Source organism: Pelmatolapia mariae, linkage group LG20 (genome assembly GCF_036321145.2).
Source record: "Pelmatolapia mariae isolate MD_Pm_ZW linkage group LG20, Pm_UMD_F_2, whole genome shotgun sequence".
NCBI lineage: Eukaryota > Metazoa > Chordata > Actinopteri > Cichliformes > Cichlidae > Pelmatolapia > Pelmatolapia mariae.
Genome location: NC_086244.1, coordinates 20,400,552 through 20,414,158, shown reverse-complemented (window position 1 = coordinate 20,414,158; position 13,607 = coordinate 20,400,552). Strand labels below are relative to the sequence as shown.

Below are 13,607 nucleotides of genomic sequence, written 5' to 3'. Positions count from 1 at the left end.
ATCTCCAGGACCGAATGCCAATCCCACTCTGATCTCGCTGTTCTTGTTTTGCTGGCTTTTGTTTCCTTTGGCTTGTTTCACACATTCATTTTTATCTAAGCTCTCTCTACTCATGTCGCCTCACCTTAACTTGAGGTGCTTTTGTGTTCATTCATTTTCGTAGCCCCGTCTGTATCTTCTCATCTGTGTCTCATTCATTCTCTGATACCGAGTTCATCAACAGAAACCTCTCTTGGTTCACGCTTACGCTATGAGACATCATCTGTAGACATGTGACACCTTGGCCTTGTGCACCTATGTTTCTACATCAATTCCATTTCATTTACTGAATGTGAGCCAGGGTGAAAAAGCCAACTTGTTATGTGACATACACTTCCAGCCTTTCAATCTATTCAAAATGAAATGGATTTGACCTTAACCCCGCTTTTATGTTTACTGAAATGTACTTTACTCAGCATTAGCGTACAGCTCACTTATTTATTTGTGCTTGATTAAATACTGCATAGCATTTCTACTTACATGGAGGAGAATGAAAGCCTGAAGGGATGGGTGGCAATAAGTAAGGGGGCGAGGGGTGGACAGAGACTGTAATCTCTATCCTGTAGTGATTGAGGTGGGATTTTCCCAGCAGGCAGTGGGCATGATCCGAGGCAGAGCACAGTGCGGGGTTAGGGAATCACAGAGATGACATTCCCACATTCTAGACAGATTCACACAGGCAAGCCAAGCCCACAGCCGCTAACAGGCAGACAGTGAAATCACCACCAGGACTACAGTGAGTCCATCACAGTGGGAGGGTGGGATAAAAGAGGGAGGAAAATGAGCAGGAATGTGTAGGAGAGGTGACATTCGGAAGTAGCAGCATGGCTGTATGATCTTATTTTAATGTCCTCATTAAGACCGACTTGATACCTACTGCTGTTCTGTGTCCAACTGCATTTCTATTGGCTTGACCATGCCAAACTGACAAATGCTCTCTGTCTGTGGAGTGGAGGGCGGACAAATGGGTGTACATTTTAATGAGAAGAGGAAAATTAAGGATCAGTTTTTCCAAATGCTAGAAATATCATGTTTGAAAAATAAAAACATATTTCTGAGCCTATTAAACAAACAGTTTTTGATCTGGGGAAATATTTTTCTTGATACCCTTTCATATTTGTCAATATGAAAATGAATTAAGCCAAATTTCTTCCCCTCCCTTCTGTCTCTGCGTTCTACTTTGCTTTCCTGGGCGTGGCTTTCATCCTGATCCATGGCTGGCACACCCTTGTCTCATCAGCTCACCTAACCAACTGCTTCTCCAACCACTCTCCGCCAGATTGTTCTGTCAGCTTCAGCAGTAAACTAACGCTGGGCCAACTCTGATTTATTTCCTTGTGTATTTCTCTCTCGTGTTAACCAAGTTCTGTCTCTGCGCCTCAGATCTTCCTAATGTGCAAGCCAGCAACCAGTCAGCTACCTGCCAGCCATGCTGTGGCTTCTTCTGCCACACTCACCTGTCAGCCCACTCTCCACTGTCATTCCCAGCTCTGTTCACCTCCCAGCTTTGCCTCCTGTCTGCCTTGGACACAAGCCTCATCACACAGTCTTTTTTTTTATAGTAAACGCCTAAAAACTGCTCCAAAGTTTTGTGTTCAGCTTATAACAACTGGCTCTGTGTAAAGTTTAACATTTCTGCTAATGGGAATCTCTTAAGGTCACTAATTAACTATACACATTTTTTATCTGTACAAACATCAGTGTTTTAAGCCCTGGAGTTTCTGCTATTTCTCTGGCAAACTATCAGTCGAAAAACATAAAACCAGAAATATAATTTGCTGTTTCTACACTTCACTTTGTGTACAAAAAGATTTGGCATGTTAAGAGACTTGTTAATTATTTAACCTTAATTTTAGGTGGTGCACAGACATGATAGTGATGATAGTGGTGCCAATCTTTTTATCTAAAATTCAGCAGAAAAGACTACAAATACACAAATAGTTTCGTTTCAATATGCCTGACAAATGAGCAGTCACAAATGAACTTTACTCAGAAATCTCAGAGGTCAGTGCCTCAACATCTGGGCAAATAAAACCAATATTTTCAGCACAGCTCAATGCCAAAGCAAGAATTTTTGTTTTTCACTCGGATAACGGACCCTTTAAAATCAGGGACAGGGAAGGATTCAAATATGGAGCGCATAAATAGGTGTGTGCAAGACATTTTCTTCTGTTTTTGCCCTGCAAAATGACTACAGCACCTATTCGTCCCCGGGTACGTTCCACGATAACACGAGCGCACGTACGCCCTCTGATGATAAACGCCGTAACACAAAGGTTTGTTCACAAAGCAGAGCGCTCTATTCATTCCCGCACTTCAATTAGCTCTCTCCAACTCCAGTCATTGCAGACGAATTAAACCATATTTAACGCACAAAAAAACCTTCTGTATAAACAGTCTTTAGGGGGAAATTTCCAACACAATGACTCGACGTTTTGGTGGAATCATTAGTCGTGTTTTCTGTATTTCAACAAAAAGTTAAGTGGAGAATATGGCTGGCTTCTTGTAGTGCTGCCTATAGTAAACAACAGTGCTCTGGTCATCAGAGTGTTGCCAACGAGAGCACCCACAGTGGTTTTGTTTACAAGTCCCCACTGTAAACAACGTAACCGTGGGCAAAAGGCTGTCACCGTCGCTAACTTTTTAATGAAGTGCTATCCAATATTTTTTGTCTTCTTGTAAAAGTAAACAGTTTTCTCCAGTACGCTTCTGGAATATGAAATTTGGTTTCAATGTTATTCTGTGTGTGAAAGTTTTCCTATTCGTTCCCGCGCCTTATTTCCAATGCTTTCCGAAGCTCTCCTCTACCAGAAGGCTTCTCTCATTTGGGAGTTGCTAGGTGTGTGAGTACAGCTGGATGTATGATTAGGCCTGGCAGGTTAGTGATCTTAGCAAGCAGCAGGGAGAGGTATGACATTTATTTTTCAAACCCCCGACCCTGAGGATGAAAAATGCATGTCTCAAGCTTAGCCAAGGCGGTTTGGGTAATCACTTATGCCAGTGTCTCCAGTCCCATGTCTCGACCTCACTGGCTGGGTGTCTGACAGGTGATGCATGATGCTTCACTCCTCTTCCCTCTCCCCATCCCGCTCCTGTACACATTGCCTTTCCCCAAAGCCCACACTGTCAGTCTGTCCCTCCATTGATAAGCACCTGTCAACTTCAAACCTTGACCTGAAGTCAGCTCACCATGTTCAGCTCCTGTCCCCTTCCCTCCCTTTATAGTCCCTTAGGCCCTATTTCACTTTACTTTTGACTTTTAAGGCTCCCTCTAAATCTTCTCCATGTCTGACTTTTCTTAATGTATCCATTCAAAAAGACAGACACCTTTTTGTCACTCACACCGACATGTGCAATATATTACATCTAACACAAAACCCTGTGTAATATCTAAACGTCTCTCCCATTAAAGGCATGCCAGTTGACTGTTTGACTGATGGCATTTGGAAGTACAATACTATGCAAAAGTCTTGAGCCACCCCTTGTTTGTTACATTTTGCTAAAAAGAAAAATTGGAAATTGAAATGTGCAAACATAAATGGAAATACAGTGTTAAAAGCAAAAACAGAGTTTGTGAAATTCAAATGAGCTTGAGAGTGAGTATTTGGTATGACCGCCTATTCCTCAATATAGTCAGAGACCTCTCAGGCAAGCTTTCTTTTCATTTTTTTAAAGCAGTCTTCAGGAATAGTTCTACAGATTTCTTGAAGGTCATTCCAAAACCTTTCCTTGGACTTTCATACACAGAAAAAAAGTTACTTTAAACCCACTTTTAAAAAAAATTACAGTTACAGCTAAATCTATTAGTTTTAATCAGACAATAACTTAGTTTAAAACTTTGACTTGAAGTACATATTTACTTAAGGACTAATTGTTTCTGTTGATTTTTTTCTGTGGTAACTGATTTTAGGTAAAGTGAAATAAACAGTTTCAAACCAGAAATCCCAATTTTCCATTGCAACAATATAAAATTTCAGTTAGGTAAATAAACCAGACATTCCCCGGTGGATAGCTTTTAAAAAATTTTTTTTAATTTAAACTGATTCTCTGCCAAGCTGTCTGTTATGTATGGACCCTGGTTCATCCCTTGAGTCAGGTACCTTTTTTATGGTTAAATGACTCATAGGTCACTGTGAATTGATAAAAAAAAACAAACAAAGACAAATATCCCTTTGAAAATGGTAAGGCACAATGAGTGGATCGAAAATGAGTGAAAAAGCAACAAATGTCCAAAGAAAAGCTTTGAACGACTTTCAGAAAACCCAAGAAAACCCAGAAAAATACAAGAAGGCCTGGCTCCTTGGAAGCAAAATATAAAGAAATAAGTGAGACTCTTGCACAGCACAGTATGTGCAGCAGTATCAGTTCTGTGTGATACAACTGAGAAAATGGCAAAAATGAAACCCTGAATTTAAAATTCTTCAAAAATAATGAAGACAACTGGTGTCCTTACGTAACGACTCGAGTAGATACCTTTTATGGAAAAGGTGTAAAGCAGTGGGATTGATAACTATCCTGTCCAGATGGAACCAAATGAATGAGGTGGAGGATTTGTCATCTCTACAGTCTTTGCTTTTCATGTGGTGAGAGCGGAGGAAGGAGATTTAGCCTGTGTTTATGTCAGTCGGACTGTGCCAGAACACAGCATGCTAGTAAAAGTGTTAACCTAAGTCCAGGATGCACCGCAGTCTTGACTGGTCATGGAAAAAGAGAGTGGAGACCAATGAGTTAAATCCACAAAGAGTAGAAACTGATCTAGCGAGGAAGAAAACAGAAAAAAAAGAAAGTGTGGGAGCGAGCAAGAGAGCGAGAGAAGGAGCCCAGCTGGTGACTTTGGAATCTTCCTAAATTATAATGTACACCCAATTTACTCTCATTTGCTGTGAAATTATCTGGGAAATTTGTTTAGATCTTTTCCCCGGAGAAATTGAAAGGAAGGAGCTGTTAAAGTGCAAGGTGGTTGGAAGGAGGTGGTCTTAATGTCACACCAAACATCCGTGTTATCAGCTTAATTGTGTACTCTTCTGTGCTAGTTATAAATCACGGTGTACTCACTGTAATCAGTAGTGACATGGTACATGCACAAATGGAAACATATGGGTTCTGCAGTTGTATGGGTGTATTCTAAAGCCTTGTTCTCTCGTCATGTAGAATGCAGAGCAGATTGTTCTTAACACAACCCATCTAAGTTTGAAGGGTCATAGTGGAGCCACTGGTGCTGTCAAACTGACAGCGGGACTTAGAAAAGACCTGCTGGTCATTCAAAGGTTGGTTTACATTTAAAATCCAGAGGGGCTTAGCGGAGAGAAGAAACACTGCAGGTGGACATAATGCTGTGTCAGGTGTTTGGGCCTCAGCCAGCTGTTCTCTTTGCCGCCCCCACCTTGCTCCATCTCTTTTGTTCTCTCTCTCTCGTGTTGTGTGCATCTGTGTGTGTACCTGCCTGTATGTGCTCATGCAACCTACAGAATGCACACACATCTGATTACCCCAGAGGCTACTGCTCCCTATTAACCTTTTTACCCTCCTTACTCAGAGTTCTCTGCTGGCACATAAACTTCTCACAGTAAGATTTTGAGAGATGGGTAATGCCAAAATATAGTCCCCTTTTTGAACTTTGACCTCTGACCACTGACAGGGAACCGATCCGAGGCTTTTTAGCCCACTGCCAGTGCATATGGATGCATTTCTGCCAGGCAGATAGGCACTCTACAAGCTAGAATTAATTAGACAATAGAGCCAAACCACATGGAAAAGATGTTATCTAATTAGATTTAAAGGATATACAAGATCAAAATTAAACTTATCCCCTACTGAATTTTTCCTTTCTGTGGACAGAACTGTCTCTCAGTACTCGCTCAGTACCTGATTATCTGCTGCATCTGAAGTCGGTCGGGATCTGACGCCGAGAAGGTCGTCAGGCTGGTGCCAGCAGGGACACCTTCCTCAAAGCGGATGTGTTTTGGGTTTGTGGGGAAGTAAGGAGGTTCATTTACATCCTGCACAGATATGGTGACCCCAGCTGTGGACTGGAGTGAGGACTGGATGCCAGTGGCCAGGTGGGCCTGGTTGGACACCACTACCGTCAGCATGAAGGCACGGTTCATCTCAAAGTCTACCGGCTGGAGAAAGGAAAAAAAACAAAAAAACAGAGTTACTTACATTTGAAAGGAGAGAATGCTGAACACATTTGAAATAGTTTAAGCTTTTTGAAACTGTTGGCCTTCATGTTGCTTGCTCCGTCTTCTCTTTCTATCTCCTTTGTGTGCGGGTTGCCCTTGTCTCTTCATCTCAGTATTTGTTATTTTTCACTCTTCCTCTCTATGAGGACATGCTCTATTCTGGACCAATTCTGGGTAAGATTACTGCTTTTCAAATACATTCTGTTAGGTTACAGTGTTACCTACAGCAGGGTAAAGGTAACACTTTAGAATAGTTTTGCATTACCAAAAATAAATACCCCTTTCAGCTTGCTCATGAGTATACATCCACAGGGTGTCTGTAGCCCTCTGTACATTTACCACTGAGTGTATTGATTTTACTTCACTGCACAGCGTCTTGATATTGGCAACATCTCTCCCACCACATGACCAGCAAGAAAGCTATTAATTTTCCTCAGACCAACGACTTTAACCAAAATACAAGCTAGCAGCTGAAAGACACCCGTTATGTCTCGAACAAATAATTTTCCAAAGACTTACACAATTTAAAGGCCATTCACTTTGCAATTGTGCTGGTTAACTTGACTTACAACCATATAGTTGTAAGTCAAGTTAGAGGAGATTAGAGAAGGCTAATATGGGCTATATTCTAGGCTATATTCCTGGTATGCCGCTACATGCAAGGAAGTCAGAAAGAGATGTAAACACTGCAAATGTGGTTGGGATTTTATTATTATTATTTTATTTTTTGTATTTATTTATTGTTTGCTTATTTACACTTTTTGCTCTCATTACAAAAGAATGAAAATGGGAATGTGGTGACATTTAGTTGAAAAAGTAATTAAATAACTTAAAAATGAATTCTTTATGCTACGTATTATAACAAAATAGTAAGCTGGGTACTCAAATGTATAACTGTAAAACTCATTACACCAACGCTGTGCTGGCTCTCGGTCCTTTAAGAAAAGTACATTTTCTCTTGCTTTTTTCTCGAGGTTTCTTAAATTCTTGCCCTCAAACAAATCAAATGTCCAAGAATGAAGGAGACTGTATTATGTACTGGTGAGGATAAGCAATGAAAAAATATAACAGAGGTGACTAACCTCCTGTGTTCATAGCCTGCACATTAATGAAACACTGCAGGCTATAGAGTTAAAGCTAGAGAAGGTTTAAGTGATCTTTTATTATATAGTCTGATTATTACTATTACAGTGTCAACGGCATTATTTCTTTTTCTGAAGAAATAATTTCCAAGCATCATGCTTGGACTATAATCATTATACTGATTAGTGTAAAGATCCCTGTCAACATTTCTCTTTTCGCCTCTACCTGGGGAATATGCATTAAACCTTGCTGATGAAAAGGGACATGATAAACGAACAGATGTCATGTCAAGTAGTCTCCTGATGAACAAAGACGCACACAGACACGCAGACACAGTGCAGGGCTGATACTGTTCGCTGTGTGTTGTCATTCCCTTTGAATTAAAAGTGTGTATATGTGTACACTACAGGGGGTTTTGAGACCTGAGCTTAAACCAGAGTGACAGTTTTTTGCTCTCCTAATGAAGAATACACAATCGAGTTCAAATGACAGCAAGCAAGGAGATAAAAACAGAACAAGTATGCTGCTTGTAGTGTCCACTTGTACATTTCTAAACAGGCAGATGATAATTACTGCTCCAAAGCTGATGCTGATGTTAATGACTTTGAGCAGATCTGTATGTTGCATCAATTCACTGTTATTGGCGGACAGTCTGAGAGCACAGAGATAAAAAAAACAACAACAAAATGAGCGCTTTCAGGAAGGTTGGTTGACAAGGCCACTGAAGAAGAGGTGTTTGTGCCGGTGCTACGGTTTGCCTGTGTATGTACATGCACGCAAGTATAAATAAATGTAAGCACGCTGGTGTGTATTCGTGTGTGACCTCGTGGAGCACTGGGAGCCCATTTACAGGCTAACCACGCTCAAGGCTCTTTGATCTAAAGCCAGTGGTATTCAAAACACAGGGAGGTCGAGAGTATAGCTGTAGGCTACATAAAACACACATACACACCGAGACACACACACACACCCTGAGGGAAGCCAGAGGGGTGAGAGGTCAATAACATGGCTTGCATCGTTTGCCCATGAGCCATCACATCTTACATCTCCTCGAAACGCTTCGCTCTTTTCTCTTTTTCCCTTTTACCTAATTTGTTCCGCTGGACTTCAGCTTTCCACCCCCTCGTCTTTTCACATCTGCCCTACCCCGGCTCTCTGTGATCTATGCTCTCTGCGGGCTGCATTCCTCAATCCTCGGAAATCTGTCTTCGCCTCACTTCACTTCTCCTTTCCACTTCCCCTGTCATCTTTGGTGTTTATCATAAGCTGTGATTTACATAACTTAACTACTCATTTGAAGCAAGTGGCTTTATTTGTGTGTCTGTGCGGGTTTGTATTTTTTTGTGTGTGTTTGTGTGTTTACTGGCTTTATTACCGTAACGTAAAACGAGAATACGTCTCACAAAATCCACAGAGAGCAGTGCAAATGTGTGACATGATCGGGTTAAATCCTCACCCCTTGTTTACAGAGGAATTCAACTCTCTTGTGGAAGACTGATGCGTACCTGGGTGTCAGTGTAATCTGATCTGTCTGTAATAGCAGCCACAGATGCCTTGGTTAAAAAAATGTGTTTTTAAAAAAAAAAAAAAAAAGCAGGAACAACAAGCTAGCACCAGTCTTATGGGTTCTTGACTTTACCTATTACAAGCTGTCTGATGTGAATGTTCTGTCTCCCTTTTCACAAAGCAAGCCAAAGCAGCCTGTTTACTTGTTGAGACTGTCTATTGCTCGCTTCGTCCCAGGGGGTGTCCTGTCTCTTATTTTATGATTTCCTGATAACCTCCCACGGGTCCCTATGCAAGCTTAGGGCTACCCGACTGCCTGCTGAATTTTGCATCAGGGAGTGAGAGGAATGGATTATAAAAGGCAGTCATCTAGAGATAATGAAGAGAAGCAAAATGCCAATGCTCATTGCTCAGGGTGCTATGGGAATTATAAGGAGATGTTATTGCTATTTTTTTCAGATTATTATGTGATGTGAGATGCAGTTTGCAGGAGTCAGATACATGGTGAGAAAGCCCCTGGGTGAAATAAAACAGTTATTTCTACAAAACCCATGAAACACAGTAAGCACATTTACAGAAAGCCACACAAAGGATGGCCACAGAGATGCAAATCAACAGGACACACATCTACAGTAAATGCACACACACACAGTTTATGATTGATGTTATATGGAGGCTTTTTGCAGCTTGACATACTTTAGTGTTTTTCTAAATGGGTTAAAATCATGCGGACAACCTCTGACTGAGAGGTCAAACAGTAACGTAGCAGGCTGTTACAAGACAGGGCTTTGTTGTTGCTGTCATTTACCACAGCAGCTACAACATTATGAGTGTATAAAAAACGTTGCCTTTGTAATTGAGAAATCAATACCTAATTTGCTACAGTGGTCTCACCAGCCATTGTGTTTAAGTCTCTGTGTGAGCGTACGAGCTGTTTCTGAAGGGCACAGCGGTCTCCAATCCCTCATTTGGACATAAAGGGGCATATGAAAGACAAAGACCCCAATCTGTCCCTATTTAACTCTGTAGTCTATTATTACTGCTTGCACCTAAATCTGGAGGGGCTTTGACATTCAACAGAGAAAACCAGTGTGTTTCTTCTACAATGACCTCCGTAAGGGAAAGGCTCAGCATGTTATGTTTGGCCTGGATCTTACCTTCACCACGGTGACCATGCCATCATTTGAAATCGGGTCGGTGCGGATGGTAAAATGCCCAGATGGGTCTCCGCTGATGATCCTGTAGATGGCATTCCAATTAGGGGAGTGCGGTTGATCAGCATCTATAACCGTCAGGTTAGCCACAACGACATCTACACGGTTCTCGGGGACCTCTCCAGAAAACTGTAGAAAGAAAGAGTGAAATGTTACCTCGTGATACATCACTTTGAAACATCTCACTGCTGCTGTGGTCGTTTAAGATGCATTGAGCCGTTTGAGTGTGGCAATTTCTACAAAAAGCCACTGAGTGCCTATCTTGCTTTTCCATTTGTCTTTATAGAAACATTCCTCCTTTCAGGTTTTCAGGTAGAGTAATTTTAATGAATTCGCTTTTACCACTGCTGGGTAGTAAACAAGCAGTAAACACAGTTTCACACTAGCAAGCACATGCACACAAGGGCGTTGTTCCATTTTCACTGCTTTCTGCATTGCTAGTACACATCATTGATGAACAATACTATTTCATCCCTTAAAAAGCCACAGAAACATGGGAGAAAAGAATGGGTGAGGAGAAAAGAACCAGGAGTGGGGAGGGTTAAAACAGATGTTTAAGTGTATATGAGTGGTTTTTAGTTGTCCCTGTCCTGTACAAAAACATGTGCTTTGCCCTGATAAGCCTCGATGAGGAGTGAGCTGCTGTCTGTCATGCGTCTGTTATGTTAGGGATTCATCAAAGCTGTACAGGCTCAGTAATAAATCCCACAAAGACCCATCAACTAACTATTGCAATGACTCCACTGCAACTCCGTAAAACACAACTTGACTGTAGCCCTACCTACACAAACAGCTTGTCAACTCTTAACCAATTACTTGAGGTCAGAGCGTGTTGGCATGACCTCATCTCATCTGCAGGCAACAGGCATGTAGAACTGCACAGTCACCGTGTCACATGGGTAACAGGCATGGAAGAGCGACTGAGCAGCTTATGTGAGGATATCAAAGAGCAAAGCCCCAGACCAAACACTCCATTGGATCATAATACCCTGCCTGGCAAACCTCGCATCACCCAGCAAACAGCCGACAGCAGCGGGCAGATTAGGGGGCTGCGTCGGGAGAGCTGTTCAGAGACTCAATGACATTCTTAAGACAACAGACAAGTCCGGGTGGTCCTGATGCGCTGCCTGCTTTGGATAGGCAGGCTGTCGTTTGTTAGTGTTAGAGTGTGTACGTGTGTGCTCGTGTGGTTTATTACTGTGGTTTGGTTCAGGGACTCCCCAACGCCAGTTCAATAAAATAAAACTTCAGTGGTGGTTCTTATAGGCTCCCTAAGGAGCATCTTATTTCTCAACACACAGTAACAACTAAGGGCAAGTGTTAATCAAATCTGATGGAAGACTTTGAAGGGTACACCGCAGCTCTGATTATCAGCGCCGCAGTTTGAGCTTTTTGTCTCATTATCTCTTTATATAGGGGGGGGGGGGGTGATACGTCACATCAAGAGTTTGAATAAATTAAGTCTAGTTTTTTTCTCTCAGAGAAAACTATTATTACTATACTCACGTGGCAAACACAAACTTGAAAGGGTTCTTTGCAAAAAACGTCAAATGTAAAAGACTAAAACTGTCACCATAAATATGTACAGGAAGTCAAGGGCAAAGCATATTATAGTCAATAACTTCCAATTACTGCACTTTTGTCATTTCTGATTTTAGATAGCAAGTATGTTAACAAGCATCAAATTCCTGTGATGAGTAATGCAACACAGTGTGCCTTTCAGCATAACAAAGTAATGCAAAAACGAGTCTAAGAATGCAGTTAATCTGAACATTTTCAAGGAGACAAGAGCCTTTCTATGCTGAATAATAGACAGGTGAGATCTTTGAGTAAACTTTCAGATAAGTACTTGAAGTCATTATTTTTCCTCTCTTAAACCAAAAGTTTCTCCCAATTATCATTTACAAATGCTCTGTTTTCAAGGGTTTAACTTTAATGACAGTGATCTTTGATGGATGTTGGGGTTATTGTCAATAATGGATGGAACAAAGAGCTTTTAAACATTGGGAAAAAAAGCCTAGAGTTGCTCTCTTTCTTTCACTGTCTTAGTGATTTATTATACTAATGCTGCTGCGGCTTCTATTGGCTCTGCTGTTAGTGGGTCTTTTAACATAGACCTTCTGTATAACCATCTACAGGCAGAGGCTTAAATTTCCTCTAATTACATAGGCTTGTATTTTTTTGTATATGATACTGTCCCCAACTGCTGGACTTTCTGATTGTGATTGGCACACAGTGCTGTTGGCTTTCTCACAACACTTGGCAGAATACCTCTTGCCAACACCCTGAACTCTCTGTCACTTTTCTGGCGAGAAACACTAAAAGAGGCAAGGAGAGGTAAGAGCGAAAGCAGAGAAGTGACAGGGGACTTCATCATATAAGCTTTGTTAGGACAGTCGCTAAAGGAGGCCAAGAAAGCACTGCGGTGAATCTTGCACAGAGACACTCTGATTTCATGGCTTTACGTTTCTACGTATTCCCAAAAAGTAGTGAATGCCACATTTCATCCGTCTGTACCATGGATGGCACATGCATGTATGCAGCCCTGAATATCCACCCAAAGTCTTCCTATCTGTACCCATGCACCACCCTTTGCGGACTTGAAAAATAGGCCAGCCTCTGATAGGCATGATGAAATATTAATCTCCAACATTAAAGACAAATTCCCCAAACTTTATATTTCTGGGACATGTTGAAAGATCTATGGGGTTTATTGCAAACACTAAATATTTGCATAATGGTCTGCATTCTCGACAAAATGGCTCTTATGTTATACCCCCATGAAAGTGGATGATTTATGAAGGGAGTGGGTAAAAGTGCTCTGCTCATCGTGGCTCCAAAACCTCCACTAAACTTGATCATCAATATCCATGATAGTATTAACTTCCCTCTGTGACGCTGATGGAAATGCACTTAAACACGGTGGAATACAGAGAATATCAATCTATTATTGCCCACTATCATCAATACACCACCATCGGTAGAGAATCTTAATGCAGGAAGGGGGTGCCGAGTCAGTAGAGGCCTCTGATTTACAACGAGCCATGTCTACACTTTATCACTACTGCTGTACAAAATAGCTCCCGTGACTAAATAATTCTTCATTCCTTCTTCTCTCCCCATCATTCTCTCGTCACTTTTTTCCTTTTCATTTTCCATCGTTGACTCTACTTGGTGGTCCACTCATCAGCTCCCCTTACTGTTTTCTTTCTTTCTTCACCCTTTCCTCCGCTTCTTCTTTCCCTCTGCCCTCCGAATGCCCTGCTTTGTGTGACGTAGCAGTTCTCTGATGAGCTCTGTGACTGACATATGCTTACCTCTAACGCTAAGTCATCATCATAAGGGTCTTAATAGCCCCCAGTGCAAATGCTAATGCTAAAACTGCTGCTACCACCTTTAAGAGTTGTGTACAGTATACTGTTTGGCTGATACTGCCTCCGTCGATATTCCAGCAGTTGCAAAGCTAAGCACCTTATCTACCCGACATAACCAGGCTCTCATCCCTGATGATAGGAAGCCACACATCCAGAATAATCCTGACATCTGAAACCACACTGACACAGAGACAGCCTTTTCATTAAAC

The 13,607-nt window shown here is 41.6% G+C and overlaps 1 protein-coding gene across 1 annotated transcript in view; it reads right to left on the bottom strand.

The window, feature by feature from the left end:
• Nucleotides 1–13,607, bottom strand: part of LOC134618339 (cadherin-4-like) — a 234,670-nt gene that overhangs the window by 15,248 nt on the left and 205,815 nt on the right. Inside the window, exons 10-11 of the mRNA XM_063463709.1 lie at nt 9,968–10,153; nt 5,905–6,161 (exon numbers count right to left, since the gene is read on the bottom strand). Coding sequence (XP_063319779.1) covers nt 5,905–6,161; nt 9,968–10,153 — 443 coding nt within the window. The remainder of the gene's footprint in view (nt 1–5,904; nt 6,162–9,967; nt 10,154–13,607) is intronic.